Here is a 13363-nt window from a genome sequence, read left to right on the forward strand (position 1 = left end):
CGCGATATGCAACTTTTCAGGGAAGTTAGGAACCAATATACACAAGCAGTCAGGAAAGCAAAGGCTAACTTTTTCAAACAGAAATTTGCATCCTGTAGCACTAACTCCAAAAAGTTTTGGGACACTGTAAAGTCCATGGAGAATAAGAGCACTTCCTCCCAGTTGCCCACTGCACTGAGGCTAGGAAACACTATCACCACCGATAAATCTACAATAATCGAGAATTTCAACAAGCATTTTGCTACAGCTGGCCATGCTTTCCATCTGGCTACCACTACCCCGGCCACCAACTCTGCACCCTCCGCTGCAACTTGCCCATGCCCCCCCCTGCTTCTCCTTCACACAAATTCAGACAGCTGACGTTTTGAAAGAGCTGCAAAATCTGGACCCCTACAAATCAGCTGGGCTAGACAATCTGGACCCTTTCTTTCTAAAACTAGCCGCCGAAATTGTCGCAACCCCTATTACTAGTCTGTTCAACCTCTCTTTCATAACGTCTGAGATCCCCAGAGATTGGAAAGCTGCCGCGGTCATCCCCCTCTTCAAAGGGGGTGACACTCTAGATCCAAACTGCTACAGACCTATATCCATCCTGCCCTGCCTTTCGAAAGTATTTGAAAGCCAAGTTAACAAACAGATCACCGACCATTTCGAATACCACCGTACCTTCTCCGCTATGCAATCCGGTTTCCGAGCTGGTCATGGGTGCACTTCAGCCACGCTCAAGGTCCTAAACGATATTATAACCGCGATTGATAATAGACAGTACTGTGCAGCCGTCTTCATCGACCTGGCCAAGGCTTTCGACTCTGTCAACCACCGCATTCTTATTGGCAGACTAAATAGCCTTGGTTTCTCAAATGACTGCCTCGCCTGGTTCACCAACTACTTCTCAGATAGAGTTCAGTGTGTCAAATCGGAGGGCCTGTTGTCTGGACCTATGGCAGTCTCTATGGGGGTGCCACAGGGTTCAATTCTTGGGCCGACACTTTTCTCCGTGTATATCAATGATGTCGCTCTTGCTGCTGGTGACTCTCAGATCCACCTCTACGCAGACGACACCATTTTGTATACATCTGGCCCTTCATTGGACACTGTGTTAACAAACCTCCAAACGAGCTTCAATGCCATACAACACTCCTTCAGTAGCCTCCAACTGCTCTTAAACACTAGTAAAACTAAATGCATGCTTTTCAATCGAACGCTGCTGGCACCCGCCCACCCGACTAGAATCACCACTCTCGACGGGTCTGACCTAGAGTATGTGGACAACTACAAATACCTAGGTGTCTGGTTAGACTGTAAACTCTCCTTCCAGACTCACATAAATAATCTCCAATCCAAAGTTAAATCTAGAATCGGCTTCCTATTTCGCAACAAAGCCTCCTTCACTCATGCTGCCAAACATGCCCTCGTAAAACTGACTATCCTACCGATCCTTGACTTCGGCGATGTCATTTACAAAATAGCCTCCAACACTCTACTCAGCAAATTGGATATAGTCTATCACAGTGCCATCCGTTTTGTCTCCAAAGCCCCATACACTATCCACCACTGTGACCTGTACGCTCTTGTTGGCTGGTCCTCACTACATGTTCGTCGTCAAACCCACTGGCTCCAGGCCATCTATAAATCACTGCTAGGCAAATCCCCGCCTTATCTTAGCTCATTGGTCACCATAGCAGCACCCACCCGTAGTCTGCGCTCCAGCAGGTATATCTCACTGGTCATTCCCAAAGCCAACACCTCCTTTGGCCGCCATTCCTTCCAGTTCTCTGCTGCCAATGACTGGAACGAATTGCAAAAATCTCTGAAGCTGGAGACTCTTATCTCCCTCACTAACTTTAAGCATCAGTTGTCAGAGCACCTTACCGATCACTGCACCTGTACACAGCCCATCTGAAATTAGCCCACCCAACTACCTCATCCCTATATTGTTATTTATTTTGCTCTTTTGCACCCCAGTATCTCTATTTGCACATAATCTCTTGCACATCTAGCATTCCAGTGTTAATACTATTGTAATTATTTTGCACTATAGCCTATTTATTGCCTTACCTCCATAACTTGCTACATTTGCACACACTGTATATATATTTTCTGTTGTATTTTTGACTTTATGTTTTTTTTTACCCCATATGTAACTCTGTGTTGTTTTTATCGCACTGCTTTGCTTTATCTTGGCCAGGTCGCAGTTGTAAATGAGAACTTGTTCTCAACTGGCTTACCTGGTTAAATAAAGGTTAAATAAAAATAAAAATAAAAATAAATTAGCTAACCCTTTTCCTAACCCTAACCTTAACCCTTTTAGCTAACCCTAACCTTAACCCTATAACCTAACTCCTAACCCAGCTAACATTAGCGAGCTAGCTAACGTTAGCCACTTAGTTAGAATTCGTAACATACCATACATTTTGCAAATTCGTAGCATATCATAGGTTTTGCAAAATCGTAACATATTGTACATTTTGCAAATTTGTAACATATTGTTCGTTTTGCACATTCATAACATATAATAGGAATTGTAATTCGTAACATATCATACAAAATGGGTGATGGACATCCACAAATTAATACGTACCATAATAATATGAAATGCTTTGAGACCAGGTTGCCAGGCGAGGTTAGCATTTTTTTTGGGGGGGTGATATTTGCTCATCTGTAACTTTCTCACTCATCATTATTCACGATTTGTAGAGTCACAAGTTCGATGTAGTCATTGTGTGCTATGAATATGGGGCAAATACTTAACTTTTTACTATTTTAATACAAATATAAGTGAATTTGTCCCAATACTTTTGCTCCCCTAAAATGGGTGGACTATGTTCAAAAAGTGCTGTAATTTCTAAATGGTTCACCCAATATGGATGAAAATAGCCTCAGAGTAAAGCTGACAGTCTGCACTTTAACCTCATAGTCATTGTTTGATTTCAAATCCAAACTTTTGAACTAAGAGCCAAAATAAAAAATAAAAAATACTTTACTGTCCCAGTAATTACTGAGGGCACTGTATCTACAAGTTCACCCCAATCATTGTAAGTTCATATGTTTTTATTTAAATCAAATAACTAACAACAAGAAGCATCTCTGTGAATGTTATGGGAACAAATTGGAGTTCACAGTTCAGCATCAGATTCAGTCAAACACTGCATCAAAGACTTCATGCAACATATTACCTCTTGAAAGCCTCTAACTCATAATTGTGATGGAAATGCTGACATTTTTCACCAAGACAGAAAAGTGGATTTTTATGCATGACTGCAGCATCAACGAATTTAACTCCATCACCATGCCGCCTTTACCATAAAGACAAAATGCTTCCTTTACCCATTTCCATTCATCTCTCTTATGTTTTAGCCCAAAACATTTATTGACATTTCATCAAAACCCTTTGTCGATTTCCGGAAATATGTTCACACTGTCTTGTTCAGCAATGTCAGCATTGGCATGCACCCTATCTCAGAGTTTCCATGAGCTTAGTGGTCTAGAAACCCCAATGGTAAACAGGTAGTTTGTGTAGGCGCCGCCTCAAGTAATTCTTCCTCGCTCGGTTGCAACATCGCTTGCGCCCTTTGTGGTTAGATCAAGGCGAGCAACGTTAGAATATATGGCAGGAGTTTACGAACATAAAACCACGGCTGAATATATTGTCACTCTGGCCATTCAATCTGTATGCTCTACAATGTTTGTTTCCCCCCCATTTAATATGAACTAGCCTATTTAGTGATCAAATTAAACATTACAGTTGTTGTTTTGTATGTAACACTGAACTGTCTGTATTTGAATGTAGGCCTATCTAATGTTTCTCTTAACCACTTGTTCTACTTTCCCTTCTGGAAATAAAACAGCCTGTAATGCAAGTTTATGCCAACATATAAACTGGCTTGGAATCCATCATTAGTAGAATCCAGCGCCATAAATAGAGATAAGGCACACATTATTTACATTTGAGTCATTTAGCAGACGCTCTTATCCAGAGCGACTTACAGTTAGTGAGTGCATACATTTTTCATCACTTGGCAGAATCACAACAGATGTTGTGAATTATATTATGTTCAGATAATTAGGCAATCTTAACAGTTATAATAATAATAATAATAATAATAATAACGTTAGTCATATCTCTATAGACATACAGGCCTAACGTTTTTAGTGATGTATTGTTTAATAGGCGAACAATGATTACCGTCAAGATAAATAAAAAAAGGATAATAATAAACAAGCTTACGTAGCCTAATAATAATATTGAATTAAGCCAATTTCAAATAAAAATAATCCCCTGTAGCTCAGTTGGTAGAGCATGGCGCTTGCAACGCCAGGGTTGTGGGTTCGTTTCCCAAGGGGGGCCAGTATGAAAATGTATGCACTCACTAACTGTAAGTCGCTCTGGATAAGAGCGTCTGCTAAATGACTAAAATGTAAAATTCTGAAAAGTTCAGTGGCCTACTACTTTACAGAGAACTAGGCCAATAGCCAAATAGGCTATTACAGAGTAAGTTACATTCTTCTTACGTTCTTTTTATGTTCAAAATTATGTATTTGTATGACTTTTAGTACAAACTGGGGTTATAGATAGGTCACGGACGTGAAATGATAAAAATAAAAAAACGAATCCTTGATGTCATCATGTTTATTAATTCATCTCAATATAGCCTAGCTGGTAATTATCGAAGATTGGCAGATCTTTAGTGAGTACATTCTTACATTTATCTTCGCCTAGTTAGTTGCATTCAGGCGGTGCAATCTTCTCAACATTGCAGTTTTTTGTTGTAGAGGCTTTTGCTGGAATATGACCTATCTTTTCTTGCTCACAGTTTGAGTTAAAACGCAGGACACTTTATATGTTCATTTCCGGTGAGATGTTGTCGGTCTCGCTTTCTGAGACGTAGCAGGGCTATGTGCGAGACACCTTCATCTCGTCAAGGTGGCTCAACGGACGCAAAGAGATGATGCCCTTCAAATTCCGTGAATCTAAAATGCCATGCGCCCTGATACTTCTGCTGTGCTGGAGCTATGTTTTGAAAGGCAAGTATGACACGCTATTCTGCACACGTTGACAATGTGTCGAGAATAAATGTAGGAAAGGTACATTTATGTAGGATAACTAATGATGGTAGTAAGAGGTTTAGCCTATGTCTCATCATCACTATGCATACATTCATTTATTTCAAGAAATAAGCCTTTAACCACAGTATTCTAGTAAATTATAAATGTTTCATAAACTTGTGTGAGAATAAACGATCTGTCAAATTGTACATGTAATGTATACTGGCTATAATGTAGGCTAGTTCATTTTATAATCAAGCAATTGAAAGATAATTCACATCTTAGGTTAGACAACATTACAGGCCTATAAAAGTTTCAAAATATTTTTATAAGTGGACAGAGTAAGCTTTTTTTCTCTGTTTGGCATCCATGCTTGGTATGTTCATGTTCAGAAAAACAAAGTTATGAAAATGCACCAAACATGCTAACAGGAATTAGTTGAAATGTATGTTATATTCTTGTTATTCCTATTTCTGTTTTTAGCTACACACACAGACATTATCATCCAGACGCCTGGGAGGGTGATGGTGAAGGCTGGTGATACAGTGATCTTGAAATGCAATTTGATTGAGCTTATCACCTACTGCCACTCTGTGACTTGGATGAAAGTAGACCCCAGGACTGGAACACTGAGTACAAACCTAAAGACTGATAACAACTCTAAGAAGGGAGAAGTGAAACATGACAAACTATGTTCTGCTACAATCACCAAAGCAACAGTGAGCGACTCGGGCATGTACTATTGTTCAGCTGCTCAATCCGAAATGGTGCACACGGGCAATGGTTCTAGAGTTATTGTGAGAGGTAAATTAAATGTGTGGTATTTTCATTCACAAAGTTGACTGATAAAAAAATACACAGATGTGCTAAAAAATAATAATACACATACAAAAATTCATCTTGTGCTTGAAAAATCTAAATAGCCAATTGTAAATATAGCATAGAATTTCTGTAACCCTTTGAACATATTGAATGAGGTTGCCTGTATGGTCTAAAATGAAGAATAGTGCATTCAGAGTATAGGCTATGTTGAACAGCCTGTAGATCATTTCATCAAGTCATTTAATTGTTTCAATTCTGACAATCTTGTCCCCAGAGAGCGAGAGAACACAGAACATCACTGAATCCCCAACCATCAAACTCCTCTCTCCAATGGACGGTGACGGGTCTGTTGTGTTGACGACTTTATACTACACAGCAGAGTCCTTCATCCCTCTGCTGTGTTTGGTGTTGAAAGTGGTCCCGTCTCAGGTCCATGTGTTCTGGCTCATAGACGGGAGACAGGACAGTGGACTTACTGCGTCCACTTGGACAGACAACAGTGATTCAGCCACAGAGTTCACTATGAACCAGATTCTGGTCCAGGCAGAGGAGTGGGACAGAGGGGTGCAGTGTACATGTGTGGTGGAGTTTGAGGGAAATTATATCAACAAAACCCTGATAAAGAACAATGGTAATTGCATCAGTGTATCTCAAATACTCACTTTCTATGTTAATTTCAACAGTCTCCTCTGCAAAAAGCCCCATCAGCCAATGTCAAGGCTACCTAAATCAGATGCATTTTGAATCAAAAGTAGTCCATTAAGATTTCTTACCAAGATATGACGCAGTCTGAGGATGGTTAGGATGAGCATATTATACTACAGGAAAGGCTCAATTATAGTTTCACATAAGGGCAATACACATACACTGTAAAACATATATATTTTTATATTACATCGTAATGTGTGGGAGTGTGTACCCACCATAATCATTTATATTTCAATAATAGCCGTTATCACTTATACTTCATTATATATTTTTCCAATGTGACAGAGTTTGTGATGATTTTCCTTTTCCGATTAAAATGTTGTTCTCTTATCAACTTCTCATTTACCATGTACATTGTGTATTTCTTCTTTCTTACATGTATTTATGACCCAAACCATAGATTCTAATGGCATGTGCACAATCCTGCTGTATTGGGCATCTGCAGCTGCTCTCCTCACCATTATAGTGGCTGTCACTGTCGCTGTGTGTCTGCACCGTGGTAAGTTAAAACTAATCAATAATTGGCCAGTACTGTGTGAAACAAAGACTAAATTACCTGTGGATGACAATGTACTGTATAGCATTGTCCTCAGCAGAGGCATTATAACCATTGAAACCGAGGAGGTACATGCCCCATCAATTTAATCAATTTGTAGGATACAAATGTACAAGATATAGCTTATTTTATAACTTATCAGTGCCCCCTCAAAAACATTAGGGATATGACGTGATGGCTATGGTCATGGCTAGGTGTGTAAGTAGGCCAGTTCAGTCGTAAAACTAAGATATAGGTAAAGGGTCTGTTTTTACAACCTATATGAGGGGGTGAAGATTCTATTCCATTATGTCATTTTCTGAGCAAATGGAATGCAGTTTTGATTTGACTACAGCTGAACTGCAGCTGTAATACACCTACCCCCTCCTGACTGCCAATTATTTCAACATTGATAAAGAAGAACTGAGTCTTAAAATCAGAGAAACTGAGTCAAAGTCACAAATGACATAGTTACTGTATCTTAATTCACTCTACAACAATGTCAGAAATAGGAATGTTGGAAATATGCAATTGTAATAATTCTTGCTTAGTTGTACAGTTTACTCCCTCTGCTTTTGAGATTAGATCATAGAGTGAATATGAACAAATGGCCATAGACAAAGAACATTATCATTGAATCATAATGTATCCTTCAACCTGGATTTTAAATGTGGTATTTCTATTGCTTTTTCCTGTAGGACATCCTGTGGTTACTGATGTGGATACAAGGTTTGTGTCTGACCGTTAATCTAACATTTAATTTGAGAAGTCAGTGATCGCTGGAGTGCTAATGTGAAATACTCTGTTTCAATTTCAGACAAAGAGTCACAGGCACTGAGAGCAGGCAGCATCAATCTGGTAAAATGTTATAATTTTTCTAATTTAGGATTACAACAGCCGACTATTTTAGATGGATTTTCAAATCAAATCACATTTTATTTGCCACCAGCGCCGAATACAACAGGTGTATACCTTACAGTGAAATGCTTACTTACAAGCCCTTAACCAACAATGCAGTTTTAAGAAAAATAAGTGTTAAGTAAAAAATAGATAAGTAAATAATTATTAAAGAGCAGCAGTAAAATATAATAACAGTAGGGAGGGTATACAGTGAGGGAAAAAAGTATTTGATCCCCTGCTGATTTTGTACGTTTGCCCACTGACATGATGAAATGATCAGTCTATAATTTTTATGGTAGGTTTATTTGAACAGTGAGAGACAGAATAACAACAACAAAGTTCTGAAAAACGCATGTCAAAAATGTTATAAATTGATTTGCATTTTAATGAGGGAAATAAGTATTTGATCCCTCTGCAAAACATGACTTACTACTTGGTGGCAAAACCCTTGTTGGCAATCACAGAGGTCAGACGTTTCTTGTAGTTGGCCACCAGGTTTGCACACATCTCAGGAGGGATTTTGTCCCACTCCTCTTTGCAGATCTTCTCCAAGTCATTAAGGTTTCGAGGCTGACGTTTGGCAACTCAAACCTTCAGCGCCCTCCACAGATTTTCTATAGGATTAAGGTCTGGAGACTGGCTAGGCCACTCCAGGACCTTAATGTGCTTCTTCTTGAGCCACTCCTTTGTTGCCTTGGCTGTGTGTTTTGGGTCATTGTCATGCTGGAATACCCATCCACGACCCATTTTCAATGCCCTGGCTGAGGTAAGGAGGTTCCCACCCAATATTTGACGATACATGGCCCCGTCCATCATCCCTTTGATGCGGTGAAGTTGTTCTGTCCCCTTAGCAGAAAAACACCTCCATGTTTGACGGTGGGGATGGTGTTCTTGGGGTCATAGGCAGCATTCCTCCTCCTCCAAACACGGCGAGTTGAGTTGATGCCAAAGAGCTCGATTTTGGTCTCATCTGACCACAACACTTTCACCCAGTTCTCCTCTGAATCATTCAGATGTTCATTGGCAAACTTCAGACGGGCATGTATATGTGCTTTCTTGAGCAGGGGGATCTTGCGGGCGCTGCAGGATTTCAGTCCTTCACGGCATAGTGTATACCAATTGTTTGCCTTGAGATCATTGACAAGATCCTCCCGTGTAGTTCTGGGCTGATTCCTCACCGTTCTCATTATCATTGCAAGATCTCACGAGGTGAGATCTTGCATGGAGCCCCAGGCCGAGGGAGATTGACAGTTCTTTTGTGTTTATTCCATTTGCGAATAATCACACCAACTGTTGTCACCTTCTCACCAAGCTGCTTGGCGATGGTCTTGTAGCCCATTCCAGCCTTGTGTAGGTCTACAATCTTGTCCCTGATATCCTTGGAGCGCTCTTTGGTCTTGGTGGAGAGTTTGGAATCTGATTGATTGATTGCTTCTGTGGACAGGTGTCTTTTATACAGGTAACAAACTGAGATTAGGAGCACTCCCTTTAAGAGTGTGCTCCTAATCTCAGCTCGTTACCTGTATAAAAGACACCTGGGAGCCAGAAATCTTTCTGATTGAGAGGGGGACAAATACTTATTTCCCTCATTAAAATGCAAATCAATTTATAACATTTTTGACATGCGTTTTTCTGGATTTTTGTTGTTGTTATTCTGTCTCTCACTGTTCAAATAAACCTACCATTAAAATTATAGACTGATCATTTCATTGTCAGTGGGCAAACGTATAAAATCAGCAGGGGATCAAATACTTTTTTTCCTCACTGTATACAGGGGGTACCGGTACAGAGTCAATGTGTGGGGGCACAGATTAGTCAAGGTAATTGAGGTAATATGTACATGTAGGTAGAGTTAAAGTGACTATGCATAGATAATAAACAGAGAGTAGCAGCAGCGTAAAAGAGGGGTTAGGGTGGGGTGGGGGGGACAATGCAAATAGTCCGGGTAGACATGATTAGCTGTTCAGGAGTCTTATGGCTTGGGGGTAGAAGCTGTTAAGAAGCCTTTTGGACCTAGACTTGGCGCTCTGGTACCGCTTGCCGTGCGGTAGCAGAGAGAACAGTCTATGACTAGGGTGGCTGGAGTCTTTGACAATTTTTAGGGCCTTCCTCTGACACCGCCTGGTATAGAGGTCCTGGATGGCATTTTTTAGGGGACTCTGTTTTACATTTCTGTGTGAGAGATGAGATCAAAATATTTCATAGAGAAATAAATGGGGTGCCATTGTAGCACTTTGAGACACCATTAGTTCTCACAGCATCTCTTGATGGAGTATGCAGGGTTGGTTGATTGAAGGATTCCAAAACTTTTTGAAGTACAGTAGTTTGTCGGGGGATGTCATGGCTGCATTGGTGTTTGTCATGATCTGACTTGTAACATTTGCAGGGAAACGTGGAGAAGCAAGAAAGGCAGTTAGATCATCCGTCTCGGTAAGTAGCTATTGTATTTGGGTTAGAATTTTTGGTGGAAGTGCCAATATTTTTTAAATGTTGCATACTTTTATAATCCATTGCCATGCTATCAGATTTTCTCAGGTAGAACTTTTAAATCACCATTTCAGCTCTGAAATGTCTCATACTGGTGTATTACTTGATAAGTATAGTGTAATTACAGTACTTATAGGCGATATACCTGTTTGTGGTTTGTGTAAATACAGATTGGCATTTTTATATTTATTATATTTGTAAACAAACTCAAATGAATTGAGGCTAAACCTACTCTCACCCCTAGAATGATTGTTTTAGATTATTACTCAGTTATCTCCATTGTGAATGTATTGATTGAGATTGACTGACTCTAATTTCTATGGTGTGAATAGTCACATATGAGACCCTTGTTTACAGTTGCAGTATTGCTGCCCCAATTCAGTCCACATAAAGTATTAAAGCATTTTTGTATACTTGAATATAAAGCAAAAGCTATACCGATTTCTGAACTGTTGAGAAACAAGCCTCCTATATTGAACTCCCTGTTTTTGATCGTTACACAGGTCCAGTATGCGACTTTGGACCATATCAATTTTGGGAGATGCCCAAATACAATTATCCAATAAGATTTGGAAGAAGAAATTGCATAAGAGTTTTCAGATTATTATGTATGTATTTGTGTATAAAGCAAGAGCCAGTGTCCGCAATTGCAAAGTGCCCAGAGCCAATAGCAAACACAGAGCTCTTTCTTTTATATTGGATTTCAACTGTGGAATAGCCTCCCATTAGCCATTAAGCTGTCCCAGTCCTAAACTGTTTTCAGAGGTCAGGTTAGAGCCCTTCCGTGGGAGAACGTGTACCGGCCTACATAGGAAAATGACTGAAATAGTCTTGAATTTTGTGTTGATGATGTATTTATTGTGGTGTAGGCTATTTAGCTGCTTATCACAGGCCCATGTATTTTCCTGTGTATTTCCATGTATTTTCATGTGTTATGTCCTGTTTTTGTCCTACACAGAGGACCACATTGGAAATAAGTGTTCTTATGCTATCATGTGTCATCCTCTGGGATTATTTGTAAATGAATGTCTTTGTTTTTCTTTGTTTTCATTTTATTACCTCTTTCATTACCTCTTATCTAATTTACAATTTTCCTGGAACTGTTGGTGCCAACATTGCCTATATTTTTGAACAGATATCTCAAACATATGTTTAAAAACTTTGCTTGACTGCTAAAAAATATATTCAAATTCTCAATCTCAAACACACTTTGACGAACTCTGTACATCTTATTTCTCTGACCAAAATGAGAAGGCTTACTGTTTTTTGACACTTGTGAGTTGTTTGATCCTGCACAGACTGCAGATTGTGTAACATATGAGAAACTGTAGCCTTCAGAACAGAAGCTGACCACAGACCACAGTAGTTTAAGCTTTAGCTGCCTAACTCTCTCCTGCACACACACTCAATCTGTCTCTCGCTGTCTCTGCAAGGTGTGGCATTCTCAGGATGATATGCTTTTGGTCAGACACAGCTTTGGTCAAATCCATTCCTTGCTTATAACAAATCACTAGCAGATTCTATTTGCAGGCTTTTTCACCCTATAGCACATTATGAAAGATTAACATTTTTACTTTCGTGATATGCTACCAGCTATCATCCTATCACTTAACCTAACCTCAGCAGCTTTCATGATATCAATGAAACTCAGACAATAGATGGAATGTGCTGTTATTATTGTAACAATTAATTTTCCACAACAACATTAGTTTAAAGGCTTAGTCCTGAATGGAAAATAAAGCACCCTGGCTGATGAATGAAAAGGATGTGTTTGGATTAAGTCATGGTAAAATCAAGTAAGTAATGGCAAGACAGAACAAAAGTATTACAATTTAGGTAATGAAATTGTCATACTCTCAATACTAAGGACAGTAGTAATTCTTGTTAAGTAAAAAGTTATACTGGCTTTAGTGAACTGTAAAAAACACAAACACTTTTACAGTATGATATAGCATCACATAAATAATAATTTAGTTTAAAATGATGACTAGTTTGTTTAATGTTGATGCAGATAACTTAGTTAATGGAGTTTCCTACATTATGTTTTTGAATAGTTAAAAAACCTCCAGCCTATCTGAGTGACAGGAAGGGTAGATTGTAGATTTTGAGTAAACACTGATATCTACTGGATGTATTGAGACAGTGACACACGATGACTGTGCCACTAGATGAGAAAGACTAACATTTCATCACTACAGTACTTTAAGGATATCACTTTATTGAAGCATTAGCCTACTCTAACCCTTTCTTTTTTATGCATATTGCTTATCTGACAATTTTCATGTAATGAAATCAAAAGCAAAGTTAATAGGGAAAAAAAAGTCACACTCAAATATTCTATAGCCTTTCGACACCCAGTGAAAATGTACTACATACTTAACATCTTCCTAGTCGGTGTGAAGCACTCGGATTCACACAAAGCACTCAAATTCTGAATGTTGGTTTACTGCAGTTTTCACAATGAAGACAGAATCCCAAAGCCCTCCTTTTCTTTAGTTTGGGGGTTTTCTGTTGCTTTTCTTAGACTTGCCTAAACAAAAAAACAAAAGAACACAGATAGCACTTTAAGTTAGTCAAAAGTAAAACAAAAAAACTAATATTTGTGTGTATTCACATCGGACAATGTTTCACGCACACACGCGTAACTATACTGAACAAAATATAAATGCAACATGTAAAGTGTTGGTCCCATGTTTTATGAGCTGAAATAAAAGAGCCCAGAAATGTTCCATACGCAAAAAAAGCTGATTTCTCTCAAATGTTGTGCAGAAATATGTCTACATCCCTGTTAGTGAGCATTTCTCCTTTGCCAAGATAATCCATCCATCTGACAGGTGTGGCATATCATATACCTTGTGCTGGGAA

The 13363-nt window shown here is 39.1% G+C and overlaps 1 protein-coding gene across 1 annotated transcript; it reads left to right on the top strand.

Moving 5' to 3' along the window:
• Positions 1 to 4850: 4850 nt before the first annotated feature.
• Positions 4851 to 12253, top strand: LOC311112616 (uncharacterized protein). Its single transcript, XM_084155765.1, has 8 exons — positions 4851 to 5025; positions 5530 to 5850; positions 6143 to 6499; positions 6977 to 7075; positions 7810 to 7840; positions 7929 to 7969; positions 10398 to 10441; positions 11002 to 12253. Exons 1-8 carry the CDS (start codon positions 4947 to 4949, stop codon positions 11062 to 11064), a joined length of 1035 nt encoding a protein of 344 aa, XP_084011891.1. The 5' UTR covers positions 4851 to 4946; the 3' UTR covers positions 11065 to 12253.
• Positions 12254 to 13363: the final 1110 nt, after the last annotated feature.

Source organism: Coregonus lavaretus (genome assembly GCF_964263955.1).
Source record: "Coregonus lavaretus genome assembly, chromosome: 3".
Taxonomy (NCBI): domain Eukaryota; kingdom Metazoa; phylum Chordata; class Actinopteri; order Salmoniformes; family Salmonidae; genus Coregonus; species Coregonus lavaretus.